This window comes from Xiphias gladius, chromosome 22 (genome assembly GCF_016859285.1).
Source record: "Xiphias gladius isolate SHS-SW01 ecotype Sanya breed wild chromosome 22, ASM1685928v1, whole genome shotgun sequence".
NCBI lineage: Eukaryota > Metazoa > Chordata > Actinopteri > Istiophoriformes > Xiphiidae > Xiphias > Xiphias gladius.
Genome location: NC_053421.1, coordinates 11168521 through 11187011, shown reverse-complemented (window position 1 = coordinate 11187011; position 18491 = coordinate 11168521). Strand labels below are relative to the sequence as shown.

Genomic DNA, 18491 nt, shown 5'->3' with positions numbered 1-18491 from the left:
AGGCAATGTCAGTATTGACAGTGCAGTGAGCCACTTCCGTCTGTGCCCAGAGTGAACCCAGTGACCTGTGCCAGTGCAGGCTGTAAGGAGAGCCAAATCACTGAACAGTGATTCTTCATTTTCTTCTAGCAAAGTCACATTCAATGAAAGCATAATGACCTAATGTTATCTTGTGTCTTGCATACTCAAGCAGAAATCTTATGTAATCATGTAGACGAGGAAGAGGACCTTAACAGGCCATGCAGTATGCATCTCAGAGCATTGAATGTACGGTAAGCAGTGCTGATAGAAAGAGGGTCAATGGAAAGGCAGAGGCACACGTGTTCTTAGAAGGGACACGGACAGAGTAAAGACACTGATGTAGAATCAGGAGAGTAAATGAAAATATAGGATGGAGGGAAGAGAGAGTGAGATCCAGAAAGAGAGGACATAATATACTTAGAGGGACAAACAAGCCTTCATTCATCAAATTATAAAGCTGAGGCTTGGGTGGAGCACACCCTGCAAAATGTAGGCTACTCTGCTCTCCATGAGGCTGAAGCCTTATGGTTGCATCCAGGGGCAGCCTAATTGGCAGTTGGTCAGAGTTAGAGACTATAAGCTTAGATTGGCATTGCCTACACTGCTAAATCGTTTGGGCCCCGCTATCTCACTCATTCAACTCAAAGAGGAAAAGAGGACAAGTTTGAAAGACATAGAAGTCTAAAGTATATATTTATTGTAAAATAAATAATGAAAACATGTAATGTTCACGATAAGGTATACAATAAAGATCTCTCACATAGCAGATTCAGCATTAGCAAACAAGATAAACTGGAAGTGCCAAAACAGTCAGGCTGATAAGTTATTTTTGCTTCTTAGAAAAAAACGTTATATCATGTTGGGCAGTATTTTAGTTCACCAGAAGCATTGTTAGGTCAATACATCAGTGTATTCCTATATGGCAAAAAAACGACACAATGGCATTGTTTGTATCGGTGCAAAGATACTCTAAAGCAAACAATTCCAAACCTCTGCAAGTCCAACAAGAGATTCCTAGAGGTCATCATGATACTCATTGGCCACAACTGAGGTCCATGAACTGGTTTGCCTTATAAGGATGTGTGCTGCAAAATATAAGGGCACAAAAATAAGCAAAAGGGGCTCTTACATACGGTGAAACTTTGTAGCTGTGCCCTAGTGCACCGCACCATAAAATGGTTTCCTTTCGTAAATCATATACATTCCTTTCCAGCCTACAAATTGGCTAAATTCAATTTAACCTGAAACAGCGGTATTATCTACCATATTAATAAGTCTGTAATCAATAATATAACTCAATCAGCAAAAACAGTAACAGTAAGCAATAACATACTCAAATAGATATAAAAACAAGTTAACTGTGCCAATAAACACAGCAGGGTGTTGGTGCGTGTGTGATCAGTAAGTGCAACGGATCCAAGACAAATAAGCAGTTAGCAGCATAGAAAAATGAGCAATTCCAGACCAGTGTACTGTCTGTGAGTGAGGGTGTTTTCTCCTCCTTGCCTGAGTTTATATAAAAAGCCTACTGTATGTCCCCAATAAGGACCAGATGTTGGGATGCTTATTATAGCTCATTCCTCTCTGAGTGTTTATTGGAGAGTTTTATGGAGAAGACAATCAGGAAGGTAGCACAGCAGGACAATTACCTGTTTTACCGCTTGCCAATACTGATCGATCTCATCAGAGACTCTCAGCCTTTTCAAGAGAGTCGTAATACACTTTACAGACATGTAACCCCCCTCCATCTTGCCAAATTATTGATTGTTGTAAAATGTCATTTACATCTATGCCAAGGGTCACTTTGGTGACACACAGACAAGGACCAGGCATTTTCTTTTTTTTAACGCAGAGGAAAATGTGCAGATATATCCCAGTTTGCTTGAACTCAAATGAAGCTGGTCAGATATTTTTGCCATTCATTTTCTTGACAGTTTGAAGACAGACAGTCCCTGAGCTTAACCTTGCATGATGCATTGGGGACCAGTCAGAAGCAAGAAGCAGGACCTCTGAGAAAAATATGCAGAGGAAGGATATTACCATGTTAGATCTATGCTACATTCCTCTGCATTGTGCATATGCTAAGAGAGACACTTCTCATTCAGTAATAATGTGATGTAAAGTAATTAACAGGACAATATGAAAGGCTCTTGACTATATAACTTAAAACTACATTTGTTAGTTTTACATTATACCAGCAAGGTCGTAATCAGTTGAATACTCTTCCATATACATCCATGAAAGATATTGGTTGGTAGCCTTGTCGATAATCAGGAAGTCCAATAGGTTGGTAATGTGTTTTGTAGGATGCTAAGTGTAGCCTGTGGGACAGCCTCATTACCTCACACATGCACATGTACACACATTCACACACACACATCCACAGAGGTATAAATCACAACATCCCACCCACGTTGCCCGGGGCCATGGAAGCAAGGAAGATGGGGGTGGAGGGATGTGGGGTTAATGAACGAGGGATGGAGGCATAGGGAGGATTGCGGGTCATAAAAATAGGCTGTGGGCTGGTCTGTGTCTCTCCTGCAAATCCCTCATCTGATAAGAGAGAAACCTCTATCAGTCAACTGCAGACTCCCACTCGTTCTATCCTTTCTCATTCCTTTCATCACCTCCTCCACTCCTCTCCCACACAGCCTTCCATCATTACCTCATGCCTTGCCTTTGCTCAGGGTTGTCATATATTCAAATAATGGTCTTGTTTTGTAATAAAAAATGAAATGTAGTGGTCTTCTGTTTGCGTGTTGCCACCACAATGCATGCTTTCCTTCTCTCGTGCCTTTAGTAAATGAGATATCAGAGCAAAGGTTATCATATTTGACTGACAGACTAACTAAGAGATGTGGGTCACATTAAAGGAAAACCAGACTAGGTCACAACCTAGGATGTGGCTGGACCACCCTTTATCTGTTTGCTTCTCTCCTACTCTCTTTGCTCACATGTACAGTAATTAAATACAGTCAAATTCCAGATTAGGCTGTTCTCATTTACATGTTTTTCAGTTTCTGTGGTCAGACAATGGAACAAGTATGAAATAGTGACTCAAACGCGGCCCATTAAGACTACGTGTTAACCAGCAGCTGACGTCATCTGACAAAATCACCACACGCATGGGTTAAAGACAACGGCTGTGCAGTAGTTTTTGCTATATTTGCTTGTAAAATAATGACTCAGAGAGAGAGGTAGAAAGCTCATTCCCCTCTATGTCAGCTGCCGTTGAATTGAATGAGACTCAAAGAGAGGTGTGCCGGCCAAAAGTCCAACCTCACGCTCGCAGGGCAATACTGGCGAATCTTTTCTACGAAAAGTAGCTTAGGTTTGTCCCGAAAGTCGCTTAATTTGACACTTGGTGCTTATGTGAAGAACAGTTGCTAAAAGGTTGTGAAAAGTCGGTAAATCTATTTCGGCTGATGACGCCATGATGACGCAATAGAAACTGTTTGCACCTATTCAATTTGGAAGAGCAACAGCCAGGGGGGAAACCCCAACTACTTGGCTGGCCGACCAATACTGTAACAAGAACTCAGTCACGCAGCCTTTTGCTGACCAATGGGTGTAACTTTATCACTCAGTCTGTCAGTCACGGACATTTACGTTTATAGGGCTGGCCCTGGTGTTGCGGTCAAACCAAAAACATTAAGTGTCTTAGGTGTTTGGAAACCACAAGCCACCACAACACTTTGGCATAGATCAAATTTACACAGTATAATGTCAGCTTTTGGAACTAAAAGATATTATATTGTTCCAGTTAATTAAAAGGGGAGCAGCAATGGCCGATGACCACAGTTAACATTTTTACTTTCATTGTGTGCACAGGTTTTTACCATTGCCGGAGACTATCATTTAAACATATATTAATTTACTGGAATTCCTCCTCACTCCTGATTCTTCCCTCCTCGACCTTTCTCCTCTCTCCTTTTTCCCCCTGCAGCAGATGCTTCAATCCTCCCTCTCTTTCACAGTTCCTCCCCCTATCTACAGCTTAAAGCAAGGAAGCATCTGGATCGGGGATTTGAAGTCGCAAGCCTCCCACATTGCTTTGTGCCTCATTTTTTCAAGAATAGCACTCTGAAAAAGCAGCCCTGGACCCCTGAGGCCGTGCCCCCCTTGAGTTCCGAGACGCACGGTTTTTAAGAAGTTCCTCTTGAGAGAGTGGTGCAGTGTCAGTAAATCAAGTGTCGAGAGACGACTGATTGACTGAGTGATAAAGTTACACCATTGGTCTTTCATGAAATCAGTTAGTGAGCAAACCAGTTCCCCTTCTCGTGTAAAGTGCATAAGAAGGATCATCATACATCTTTCTCAGTTGTGCAGTAGTTTCATATTTCATATTGACTTTTTTCTTCAGTTTCATGGTCGTATGCAATAAATGTTGTATAGAGTTGATAGTGTAGCATTGCCTTTCAATAATTCATATTCTCTCCAGCACGGTTGCACACTTGCACATGTCCAACTGCATACTTGCAACTTCAGATACCAGACCCATGCGCTTCAGCGGGCCTCCTGCACTAATAGCATGTTTAACTTGTTTTAGCAGACAGTCCAAGGTCAGTTATTAAGCCAGTATGAAAACAAAAAATTTGAATAAAGCATAACACGGACTCAACGTTGGTAAAATCAAAGCACAGTCTGCAGTGTGCGTTTGAATACATGTGTGAGCTTGTGTGCTGCCTGAGAGTGCTTGTCTTCTGTCAACAGCTGCACACAGTCTGTCCAACAGGAACTGTGTAGTCTCTCTTTCTCTCACAAACACACACACACCAACATTCCCTCTTGCTTTGAAGACAGCAGCAGCCTCTGATCCCTGTCGCGTGAACAGTGCCAGCCCAGTGCTCCTCTGGCTTAGGAAGGCTAAACTGCCGCTTGGCCTCTCTGGCTTCGGATAAAATAGGTTGAGGATCAAACTTAACATCCCATCTTACTGTACTGGCTTGCAGAGGAACCTACTGTTAAATTGTTACTGTTTTAGAAGAAAAGCTGCCAATTTTGTTGTACTGTTGTAGCTAAATGGTTATTTTGTTGGTGAAGCATTCACACATAGAGGTAGGGCTAAAGCTTACTGTCAGTAAAACACAGAATGCTTGCACACCAAAGAAAATCAAATTAATTTGATATTTCACACTCAACTACCGTAAGATGAAACTGTGAAACAAAGGGCACAGTTTCACTTCAGTTTGAAGAAACAGGCCTTTACTTATTTTTCTTCTGTCCCTGGTTTTAATATCCTTCTAATTTTCCAATTAGGAATATTAGATTCTTCATATCGACCCTGTATTGAAGCTGCAGGAAGAATTGTCGGGTTTTTATCAATAGTTTGATTAAGATCGGAGAGAAATCTGAGTCCTTTACCCTCTCAAATAGATGGACTTTTGGTGAGGAGATGTTGGACAATGCTTAATAGTTATTTCTTTCTTTCCACTTTCTTACAGGTTGATCTTGATCACAGCTACAAGCGAAAGCTCTGCCACTTGTCTTTGACTGGTTTCTTTCTTTCACCCTTTTTTGTAGAAGATTACCTCTGCCTTCTCTCTCTCACTGACTCCCTCCTGTCCATATGACCATGTTGCCACCTAATCCCTGCCTGGCAACATATGCTGACCATGTTTCCCCAGTATCTAGTCACTATACATTCCGCCACTCTGTAAAGACAATTTCACACTGAGAATGATGTTCAGAGTATCTGAACAAACACCAGAGTTAAATTTGTGACTGCTTTCACATGCTCCTCCGAAGATTCAAACACACTGAGACCAAGACTTAAATGCCAAACACATGTAAAGCCTCTGAAATTCTGTGAGATCTTCACTGGACCAAACACTTTATCACCACTACAATGTTTAAAATGAAACATACAGTGTGTGAACAGGTGCTTACTGTAATCCTCACTAGGCAGCAGCATATGCCAGGTTGTTTTTTTCAGAGAGGCAGCCAGGAGAAGTCAGAGCGAAGAAGAGCTAAGCTTCCCCTGTCCCTCATTCCCTGCCTCTCCTCTGTGCTATCTTGTGCCACTATAGTTTGCTACTGATGAGTGACCCAGAAAGAAAGTTTGTCAGTCTGTTGTCGGATACCAAATGCCAGTCAGTCCAACTAAAGAATTAAGTGTGTGAAGTTGGCATGGAACCCTTCTCACATCATTTTTTTTATATCAAGAAAAAAAAATAGCATTGCAGTAATTTTACCTAGTTTATGTAGTATGAATTTTGCTGAAAGTAAGATTTGCGTGGTGGATGTGTGGATTACCTGAATGCCCATAATGAATCAGTTGTTATTAATGAATCAGTTGGGATGCAGAAACTGATGTCACTGATTCCTGCACTGCCGTTCAGGCAGGATCCAGTGTTTTCTCCACTCTAATGTTATAAGCTTAGAATACACCAGACTCACTGCTCTGCTTTTTCGCAAGTCTGGCTGAATATTCTTAACATTTCATCTCTCTGAAGATAATTCCACAGGCATTAGAGATAAAGATATCTACTGTACTTGGTATCTTTAAATGATTCATTCACTTTATCAGCTGGTGTGCTGAGAGTCATGCATCAGTCTGTATATGTCTTTGTGTGCGTGTGCGTGTGTGTGTGTGTGTGTGTGTGTGTGTGTGTGTGTGTGTGTGTGTGTGTGTGTGTGTGTGTGTGTGTGTGTGTGTGTTTGTGACAGCTTGTAAGAGCATAGGGTAAAGAAGAGAGAGACGAGCACAGAAGAATCTATAGTCTAGCTCTATACAGACATTTGGACTCAGACTTGAAGGTACAGTATGTCTTCATCAGCTTTTCAGCTATGGCATGTACTATATGTGCATTTACACATTGATTGTGAGTGCACATGTGCAGTATTTGTGTATGTGTGCACATGCTTCTGTGTGCAGCCTGTCTAATGGTGTGTAATCTCAGGGAGGGACCATCCAAAGACTCAGATCAAAGAGCGGCTCCACAATTTCTCTCTCACTCTCTCATTTGTGCTCTGTAATCACAAAGCTCTAACTTCTGACACTAAAACATGGTGAGCATTGATGTACTTATCATGAGGATCACAGGAAAGGGCTTTCACTCTTTATTTCCTTTCTTAAACTTCCTTCGTCTAATTTTTTTTATCTGTCCATCTCTTTTTAGATTGCTCTCTTCCAAAATGTGAATCCAAACTGGATGGCCCAGGTCAAACCTCAGGTAGGAGAACGTATGCACATGATCTGTGTATTGCTCATACTCAATACCCCAATCTGTCTGTCTTGCCAGTCATGTCAGTCATAATGAAAAAAGTTGCACCTAATCTTATTTGTCCAACATTAAATAGAATTTGAAAATAAAGACAGAAAGTGGGAAACAAGGATTTTCTGTTTAGGGAAGCTTCAGAGCTCCATGACCTGTGTCTGTGTGTTTGGCAAGACGAGAACTGGCTGTAGCAGAACAGCAAGTGGACGCACGAAACATTTCCTTGGATAAGATACTGTGTTTCTGTGTCATTAATATAGTATTTGAGTGTGCATGTGTGTGTGAGGAGACAGAGCTGTAACATCAAGAACACCATGTACCATACGCACTTTAAGTAAAATGTTATGTTCCATCAAAATTCTGCTGCGCTGAATCACATTAGACTCAAGCTCCTCTGCGGCATCAGCTAGCAACCATGACCTTGTGGGCTCAAGTCCCTAATACCCCCAGAACATACTGTACATCTAAAAATACATCAAGTCACTCTCTCCAGGGTGAGGTGTTTTTGGGTATAAACGGGGCAGTTAAGTGGTCCATATTAGTATGCACATAGATTATCCCATATGAATGTGGGCCCTGCTCCCTGCCCATAGATTATTCAGTTTAATCTCTCTTGGACTAAAATACAATGTAAGTGTTTGGAGGTTTCCATAAAAAAGAGTCTTATTTAAATTGAAAGGCTTGGCCTAATCGGTGCCAGATAAGATGGCATACAGTAGCAGAAAGTGCATCTGAGTTGTCATGTCAAGAGTGAACACTTAGTAGAAACATTTTTAAAAGATTTTTTTATGCACGTCTATGAGCTTTACAATATTAGCGTTTAGAAAGAGGACAGTGTCAGGGATGGATGAGACACATGCAGCAATTTTTGTGACCTCTCTACAAACATCACTAGACTGGCTTCCATTTATCTCTTTGAGCCCCATGTGTTTGACACAGTTTTGACCTGATGTTTTCAAACTGGGTCATCCAGGGATGAACATTTTACAAGACTGTTTTCAATTTACAGCCAGTCCTATTATTCTCAGTTGCCAGAATCTGAGTGGGTGTTAATGGGAAATGATTGGGGCATGCCAGCCAAATCCTGTGCACAGGCCTTTTGCCCAAAAACCTTTTGAATTTCATCCCTGAGGCTGCCTCACAAAAAAATTAGAGCTGCAGTGGTGTCTTTGTATATTTTTGTTGGAATCAGGCAGAAATTCATGAGCTGCTCACAGTAAATCAGAGGTAATCAGGTTGTACTGGCCATTTATGGCTGATTGTCCATTGTTCATTTTCAATTACTCTGAGCAAAATTAACTTGCTGTTGAATTAAGTGTCGATTTAGTAAATTGCCCGAAGCGTTCCGTTGCACTGTAACATGAAATTGCAGGTGTGCACAGTCCTCTCGAAAAAATGAAGACTAATGCATCTTTTAGTTACTTATTAGCTGATGTGGCACATTCTAAACATGGTGTGTGCTGCTGGCCACAACAGAACATTTATTTTTCCTCAATAATGTGTGAATGAAGGACGTGTGTGGACATGTGTGGCTGAGTTTGTGTGTGTGTCTGTGTTGGTGGATGAGTGCACATCCTCAGCAAGGCTGACCAAACATTCAATTACACACACACACATTTCCTGGCTATTTTTGTTTGCCTCCTCCCAACCATCATGCACTGTATGCCTTTTCAACAGTTTTCTTTTCCTTTTTCTGAAATAGCTAGGTGTTCATACATATTGTCGTGAATTTTGGTCCTGCCTCCATGAGATGCCCTAGCTTTAGATTCTTTGTTGCTTCCTTTCAAAGGATTTGACATAACCTCAACTGGGCATTTCCTGTTTTTTAATCTAATATTGGCTTGTTTGGCCCACATGTTTTGAGAAAGATTGGTCTTTTCAGAGCTTTAGACTTGTTTTGCTCAGAACTCCATGGGTTGCTGGGATCTCAAAGCTATATGTATGTAGAGAGGCAGTCTTGTCTATGTGGGTTGATAAGTTAGCAGTGATGTATGACATGGTATCTTGAGATAGAAAATAATGGATGAGGCAAGATGAAGAACAACAGAGAGCTGGCATTGCTTAACCAAGTTACTAATTCAGATCAGTTAGTTTAAATATTTACTTAGCATAAAGCATCATTATTGTTTCTATGGTTATTTGCAGGCTAATATAGGCTGAGCAGTGTTTTAGACTACACTGACTACACTGTTAGAATCAAATCTTTGCCCAAAACAAAGCTGCAGCAGGCAATACTAGATCATTCGCCCAGATTTAAGACAATACATCAAAGCATTTCTGATATAACAGCAGCAAGACTTGATTTCTACCCCTTTTTCATTCATTGATGGATAGATATGGCTAAAAATAGGAAAGATGAGTGACTCGATCAGTGGACCCAAACCAATTATGTTGGTTTATGTTTGATGAGAGTGCAAACAGAAATCATGCGCAGCATTTGTAGCCTATAGGTCTTACTTCAGTGCTGAGTGATGTCTTTACGTCCCAAGACTCAGTCCATGCCAGCTTTAACCTTTCTGCCAACACCAGCGTGCCTCTCCTGTCTGACCTGTCAGCACTCATCTGTTCTGCTCATGTCACATAGTACCACGTGGGGGCCTAGATAGATCCAGCATCTAAACATGAGCATTTTCATTTTACACGCACATTCTGGAAGTTCACTGACTTTCTTACTCTTTCACTCAACCAGTTTCTTTGGCTTTAATTATCACATTTATGTAGTAATACCTCTTGGGTTTTAAGACCTCTGCATTACTTTGCCTAAATCTGGATGTATTTTGTAGAAGACACGTAACCACAAAATCACAAGTGTCCCAAAACAATGTTGGTCTGCTTATGGATTTACAGACTAAATGTACTTAGAGTAAATATTTGGACTGTTCCCCAGATCTGCTCTGGCTTCCAGTCGAAGATAATCTGCAACAGTAGCCAACTGCCTGTTTAGTCAGGATGATTCTGATCTCTTGTTGCACTAATAATATTTAGCATACATAGGATCGCGAATTAGATGAGAATGATTTGCAGTCTGTGTCTTGCTGGCTGCAGAAACAGATGAATATCTGAGCATGGATAGAGGAAAAAAAAAGGCAGGATGAAAAGGAGGTAAACAAAGGCTCAGACATTTACGATATTTGATTGACTCTTCTCTTTTCTCCTCCTTTCCTTGCTTCCATATGTTTCTGCTCAGTTTAATTCAGCTGTGAGATCAGGCTCTCATTTCTGCCCATACTGAGCTCGCTGTGTGGTTCCTATTGAATAGGGCTTTCAATGCTAACCATGTGCTCTGTGGGTAAACGGGCAGGCAGGAATGCTCACTCAGTCATACACACACATACATACACACGCTTCTAAGCAGAGGAGGAAGTGGTTTTTTTCTGGAGTTCATAGGATTATTGTCTTTTTTTAATTCTCCCCAGCAGAGGCCGGGGTGGGGAAGACTAAACTCTATATAGTGTGTGTTTGTGGATGTGGTTATTTGCACGTTTGGGTGAATTTTGTTCACTCACTCTCTGCTTTCTTTCTGTTGTTGTCTGGTTGTATCTCTCAAAAGATGGTAGGCAGTTACACCAGAATTTTTTTTTTTTTACTTAAGGGTCGATGCTAATTACAAATTATGTAAAAAATGAGCCAAATCGCTGCATCTAGGGCCCATAACAACACTGAAAAACAGGCAGGGGATAGAGAAAAGAAATAAATTGAAATGAGCCGAATGTTGGCTACAGTTTCACGTCCTTACCTCTGCAACACATGAGGTGTGTTTAATACCATGGCGTAACTAAGAGGTTGCTTGAACTTCATTTGAACGTGGCCTGCCTAAAACCACAAGATTCAACAAGGTGCGGTCAGCTAATTCGCATGCACACATATAATTGGACAAGTATCACCCATAATTTGCATAGAGGCATGCATTACTTACAAGCACTGACCACCTAGTCTCTAGAAAAGAGTGTGTGATCACAGTTTACAACAGCTCTCAGTGAAGCCTGTTCTGCTGCACTGTGAGATAAAGGAGAGTTTGTATAGTTGTCTGAGGTTGGCATCAGGTCTTATAACGGAACAAGTTACGGCATGGATAAGGCTTAGTATGGCAGGTAAACCTTCAGACTTCATAATATATTTACTACTATGGAGGAAGGACATTGCAAAGTGTCCACTGGAATGTCATTACATTGACAGAATCTCACTGTTATCTTGTTTTGATGTTTTTATTTTCTTTTATTTATAATTGGATTGAAACATTTCCTATCAGTCTGGAAGGTTATTAGTTTCAAACCATTAAATAGTTCAAATTATTCATGACAGCTGAAATTTTGGCAGTATTGCCTTTGGGGTAAATCTTCTGGTAGTCTTTCTCTGTCTCTCTCTCTCTCTCTCTCTCTCTCACATACACACACAGACACACACAGACACACACACACACACAAAGGAGATGGGATGAAAGAGAGGAAAGCCAGTTAGACTCCCTGTGGTGTCTTACACGGAGACAGCTGGACTCTGTGCTGAGCGCGTTTGTGTCATGTTTGTGTGCAGCCTTGTGTGTGTCTCTGTGCATGTAGTTCATTCAGATGTGCCTGTGAGTGTGTGCATCCTGACCTCTGTGTGTGCCTTTTAGCCTTGTTCGTGTGTATGTATGTGTTTTTGTGTGTGTGTTTCAAGGCCTTAATTGGATCATGCTTTAGAACACTGGCTGTGTTGGTTTTAGGAAGAGCACAGCTTGCATCCTCTTGTCACAGGATATCAACATAATGATATCTGTTTGGCTAAGCAATATTTCCTGTGGCTGAAAATAACAAGACAATCAACTCCAAAAAGGGGTGGATAAAAATTTTTTCAAAACCTCCCACACCACTTCAATAATTAATTATTTATTTATTAATTAATAAACATGCACATTGTGGAATGAGTGTGTTTGTGTCACTGAATAACGATCTTTGAACAAAGCTTTTAATTGCTATATTGCTGCATATACAGTGGTTCAGGCTCTTTTATTAGACATGTTGTTGCTCAGTCAAAAACTTTGTCATGCAATCAGAATCTTCTGATTAAACTGATACTGATTGAAAAATGATGGGAAGTGGGTGTCCTATCAATTCTAATAAGTTTTGGCTCAAAGTTCTGCAGTGCATTTGATATAATTATTATATCATATATCTTAACATATGCAACAATGGCAAAAATGTAATAGAAAGCATCCAGTGTTCATGGAAATATTAAATATAATATTATATTTAATATATAATATTAAATGTTATATTATTTATTCTTTATACCATCTTGATCATTCGAAGGCATCAAATAACTAAACATTGTCATATAAAAACAAAAAAATAAAATCAAATAATGCATGGAAATTCAAAGGCAATTTCTTGCCATTTATTACTTATATTATTATTACTTATATACTCATTTCATAGGCTTGAATGAGTTGCTCTATTTTTCTAGGAATTTTAATACTATTAACCATATTACTATTCTGTGTTTATCACACACAACTCCTTCGTTGTCAATGCATGTATTCTAGTCCTGGTCCCCCAGAGTCTTATGCAATGCATGTATGTGTGTGTGTAGTATGAGACGCGTGATCTAGAATAAGGCCTTAGGAGGAGAGTGTAATACACACAGTATACACACATGCACAGACAAACGTGTTCATTTATATATCAGCAGCAACCAAGCACCAGCACCATGCGTAGCTGAACCCTGCCCTCCATATACAAACAAACACGTTAAATGCATAAATACACCACCCTGCTGTATGCTAATAGGCTCCATCTGTTGTAAACTGCATTTTCCCTTAAGTCCAGACAGTGTGTTTCGCTGCATTGCCAACATCACAGTCTCGGTAGCTTTCATCAGAATCTTTCCACTCTGCAAGACTTGATGTTAATAATAACGAAAGTAATAATCTCTTATGGGTGTCATGCCTGGACAGCGTTTGGATAAAATATAGGAGAGCAGTCTAATGTAGCTCATTTTCAACCTCCCTGCCCTCTGTTTCCCTCTTTTCCTCTCCTTGCTATCCCCCCCAACCCCCATTTCATCCCTATTTTTCACATCATCATCATCTTTGTCCTTTTTCTTTCTCTCTCCAACCTCCATCTTTTCCTGGAGAGCACTGATGCATAGGAAAGCGAGGTTCCGCTCCATCACCTGTCCAATCGCCATCAACCTCCCCCACGTACATCATCCAATCGTTTGCTGGAGATGGCCAACGGGGGAGGGGCTAAGCATGAAGGGTGGGGCGGGGGGTGTTGGGCATGTGTGCTGGTCGCTCCTTGAGTCAAGGGATATAAAGGATACTTGGCTGCTCCAGGGACAGGAGCCCTCTCCATCTTCTTCGACGGATGTATTCGCAGTTTTTGATGGTTGTGCTGCTGCAGGAGCAATGCTATTTTATGCTAAAGAAATTATACTAAAATGCTTGTCATTCATTCATTCAAAAGAGGAATAGGGCATGATGTCGGATTGTGTGACAGGATCGTCATAGCTGTACAAATACAGAAATGATTGAGATCATTTTCATGTTAGACCACAGTAGCTAAATCTTTGATCCATAGCAGCAACATGGCAGTTTGACTGTTGTAGTGACATCACAGGCAAGGCAGGAAATTAGATACTTATGTATATAGAGTGTAACTAATGCTGATCCCTGCCCCCCTTTTTTTTTTTCTTAAGAATTGTATTGATTAATACCCGGAGATTTTATTTTGCCGTAGAGATAGCGGTAGTGTGAGACTGCATACCATTTACAAAAGTTAACACCTAATGAAGGTGTTTACTTGAAGCAGCCCTGATGATGGGGAAGAAGTAGGGGTCAAGGCTGTGCTTCTTCAAACCTACAAGCAATTTTCTTAGAGGGGGAGGTTATACCATCTCTCATCCTTTGGAAGCTCATGTATGGATGGAAATCCTCCTGTGCTTTCATGCTGCGTGCTTTGTTGGTCAGTTGACTGATTTGAGTGCCGAGGGAGCAGAGACAAGCTGAAGACATGTCTATCCAGATCTTGTCTGCTGGACCTTGTAAGTATGATATGATTTTACAGGGACAGATTGAATAATTTCACATTAGCCAGAGAACAAAGTGGCTCAGCAACAGTGAGTCTAGGTCTCACTTTTTTGACATGCCAGCTGAAATGGGAATATTGTGTCATCAGGTCATGTTATTATATTGAATATAAATATCTGAAATAATTACTATATGAATCAGTTTGTTTGTATATGTTCCTGTGTGTGTGTGTGTCTGGGTTCCTCTAAACTCTGCTCTATACTTAGAGCTACTTTTTTTGGTCTGCCAGCTAACCAACGAATGCATGTGAGTCATGTGGTCTCACTTCTCCCCCTGTATGGGTTTGTGTTTAAGTGTGTGTGTGTGTGTGTGTGTGTGTGTGTGTGTGTGTGTGGGGGGGGGGGCATATGACCTGTCATTGGTTTTGGTAGCATCACATTTCCAGCCGTTGTCACCATTGTCATCATAAGAGACAAATTTGTATCAGTTTAATGGATGGTTCATTTCACAATTACTGATGAAATTTTTTAAGGCCATTTCATCTAAAATAACTCCACTTTTACTAACATTCCAAGGCACATTGAAATCGATCACACAAGGTGGCATATACTATCGAACAAGATGTTGAAAAGGATCATTTGAATATAAGCAGATTGAGTTGCATTTCATTCATAAACTGAAGAATTGTAATCTTCAACTGCACAATTTAGCTAAGAAAGAATCCAATAAAACTGAGTCACACTAATTGAAGAGTCTGAAATTTCACCCATACTCTCCCTTCATCCCTGATAATTACATGTCACATCTGAACAATTAGTAATTTTGTTTTTTAAGTAAATTTTCATCTAATCTTGTGGCTGTTAATGGCCAATGAATAGGTTAAAGTTATAAAAACTTTCTGTATCTTGTTTGTGATTGACAGATCAAAACAAAGAAGTTGAAGAGTTTTCAAATCCATCACTTCTTGGGGCTGGTTTGTTCCCCCTACAATACAGTATGTGTATATTAGGGGACTGGAGAGAATTAACATATCGTGCATATAGTAATACTTCCTCACCCTGAGATTGAATGAGTTATATGCTTGCTCATTTTGTCCTTGGTTGGTTTGTTAGGTATTAGTTTGAGTGTTGGAGCTGACATGGCTTTGCTCATAGCATGGTGTTCACTTTGGCTCACTCTCCAGGTGTGTGGCTTTTGAATTGCAGTCTAATGGGGCTTATTTAAACCAGGACGAAAGCAAAATATGTAACAAGAATAAAAAGTTTGTGTAAAAGGTGTATTTGAAGCTGTTGTCAGCTGATAATTTTTAAAGATATGAAGGAAACAAGAAGAAAAACTGTTTCAAAGAGAGCGTATTTGGGGCTAAAGATAGTTATAACTGGCTGGCACTGTGTCACCATGTAGTGGAAACCATTGCATTCAATTGTTAGTCTTTCAATGCCTGAGTAGCTTTATCCCTCAGGGCAAGCAGGTCATACTTAAACATAAAATTGGCTGCAGATGCTTTTGCTGCAGGCCAGTTGACACGATCCTTAGAAGTGTTTTTAAGAAGAACTTAATTAGAATACCCCAGGTCGATGCCAGCACTGTTTTAAGCTATACACAGTTATAAACTGTTTCTTATTCTAGCCCTCCAACAGTAGAACTGCATCCTGGAGCCTGAGGATGATGAAATGTGAAAATAATCAATTTTTCTCTCTACTCCCCATTGGCATCCTGAAACCTTCCCTTGTGCGGACAGTGAGAGATGAGCCGCTTGGCCGTGAAAAAAAGTGCAGTGACCCATACGCATTTAATATTTAAGCAGCCCGTCAATATGGATTCATCCTCAGCTCGATGATGGGAATATGAGGGTCAGGAATGTTGGGTTGCTTCCTTCATTAGCTTCCTATGACTTGCCTCTCATCCTTGCTATTTTAGAGAAGAGGTTTGAAATGATGTTGATGTTGTTGACGTGCCTGATTCTCAGATCAGATACACAGTTAATAATAATCAGCCACACAACCCAAATATATTCTTCCCCTTACTTTTCCCTGCTCAAGTATTTTGACATGGCTGTTGATACCAAGTCAGATGTGACAGATTAATGAGTCGTCAGTGTTCTTAACTAGATTTGCTGAACCAAACACGAGGATTTAATTTAAGAATGAAAAATACTTTTTCTCTTTTAAATGGTAGCGGATGTGTTTTTTGCGTAATGTCCAGAAAGCAACCACTGTATCTGAATGCTAAAGCTAATAAGGAAATGTCAGAAGTTTAGAGTCATGGAGGTGATTTGGAAAACTTTGAAAAGATACAGTATGTGGGCTTGAAGAGTAATATATTTGGAGGGTTTTTTGCTGGACTAAAAGAAGTCTCAGTCTATCACACTGCAAAATGATCCTCCAGAAACCTACTGATGATGTCATAGAGGCTACATTCATGTTTTTCTACAGATCTTGGTGTTATCTCCCCATGAATAACTGTTTTACTGACGAGAGTATGTAGTGACCCCTACTGCGCGAGACACAGAGTGCAGGGAGTGAGCATGTATCCGCCCTCCCCCCGCACTCTCTTTCAATCTCTCTCCTCAGAATAATAATGTAATTTTGTGCTGTTTGTGAACTTTTTTTTCCCCATAGATAAATCATGCAGATAAAAGCAAAAAGTATAACATGACTATGTATGGCATCTTATCTATATGCAGTCAGGGTGGAGTCTGGGTTGAGATGTGGTTCTGTGTTGTTGCTTGGAACTGAGGCCTCGAAGTCATAAAAAGACCTACAATTAAATGGCTTGAAGAGAGTATCCTATATTGGGAGCAGACACAAACCAGTCTGATGTGATGTTTGTTTCTCTCTTTTTTTCTCCATGCCTGTCCCTACTTCTCGTTTTTCTAACCTTTATCTGTTTCCCTGTCTCTCTCAGCCCTCAACCCCCCTCCTCTTTTGCAGGATGGTTAGAAACTGAGACACTCGGGAGCCTGAACAAAATATGAAAATAACTAGATGAGATTAGATTTGGAACTGCTCAACAGTCTAAATTGGTGTGAAATATTTCCCTCTGTAGAAACACTGTTGTAAATCAACTGGCAAGTTGCAAACATACTCCCACCAGTAAACACAGCGTATTTAGATCTTTATTCGTTATTTTGGCCCTGCAAAGTATAATTTAGTGTACATGGAGATTAACGTTTTATGTTAGGCATTTCTTCAGAGCAAGTAAGGTTTCACTGTCATTGGCTGAAACAGAGAGCAAACGTGCAACCTTTTTGCTCCTCTTAGTGACCACTGGCCACTCTATCTGCGTGTTGGTGCACATATGCATGTGGGCATCCATGCATATAAGTCAGATATTCCATCGGATAGAGCCATGGCTCCCTGTTTACTTAAGCCAGTTGTTTTCGGAGCTGTAATAACAGTGGATAGCCATGGGATCCACCATCTGCCTCCTGGCTTTGAGACAGGCTATGGAGCCGTAGCCTGTAGTTCCCTGTCTGCTGTGTGTGTACTCAACAGGACATTGGTTTTTGTTGAGGACAAGTCTAGTGAAAATCTATTCACAGAGGAATGGAGAGACGGGGAGGGAAGCAGAGAGGAGAGTTGAGGATAGGGAGTGTAGGATTCAAAATGACTGGGGAAAAGTGTTTAGGAGTGGTAGAGAGATTTGAGGGTCAGAAAAAGGAAGTAAAGGAAAGAAAATAGCAGACTAGGAGAGGGTGAGATGGATAGAGGGAGGAGGATAACAGAGAACAGATGAAGAGCTTAGGGTCATTCCAAAAACTCTCTCTGGACACGTACATACACACAGATGTAATATACAGAACTACTAAAGGTCTGTATACACAACTGGTCGAAAGTTTTAGAACACGCCCATTTTTCTAGTTTTTTTTTTTTTTTTAATTTCAGCAGTTCATGTCCAGTGAAAAACTGTAAATGGTAAAAAGTTAAGCAGTAAATGTAAAAAAAAAAAAAAAAAAGTTAAGGTCACCGACCACTAAAAAACTCATGTAAATTTCATAGAAAACAGGCCTTTTTCAGAGCTTTAGAAATTGGTGAATTTACATCTTACAGCAAGTAAATAAAGTAAATCAAGATGTGAAAGGGAATGCAAACAATTTCTAGAAGAGCCCCAACTTTTGATGATTACTTACAAGCCCTCTGTCTGTACAAACACAGTGATGGAACAAACTGTGTTACTACACCTTCTGATGCATTATTAGGGTGATACTATACTGCAGAAAGTAGTCCTGTATATTGCTTTCA

At 40.4% G+C, this 18491-nt stretch overlaps 1 protein-coding gene across 1 annotated transcript in view; it reads left to right on the top strand.

Moving 5' to 3' along the window:
• Positions 1 to 18491, top strand: part of triob (trio Rho guanine nucleotide exchange factor b) — a 105242-nt gene that overhangs the window by 5603 nt on the left and 81148 nt on the right. The window contains exon 2 of the mRNA XM_040117200.1: positions 7143 to 7196. Coding sequence (XP_039973134.1) covers positions 7143 to 7196 — 54 coding nt within the window. The remainder of the gene's footprint in view (positions 1 to 7142; positions 7197 to 18491) is intronic.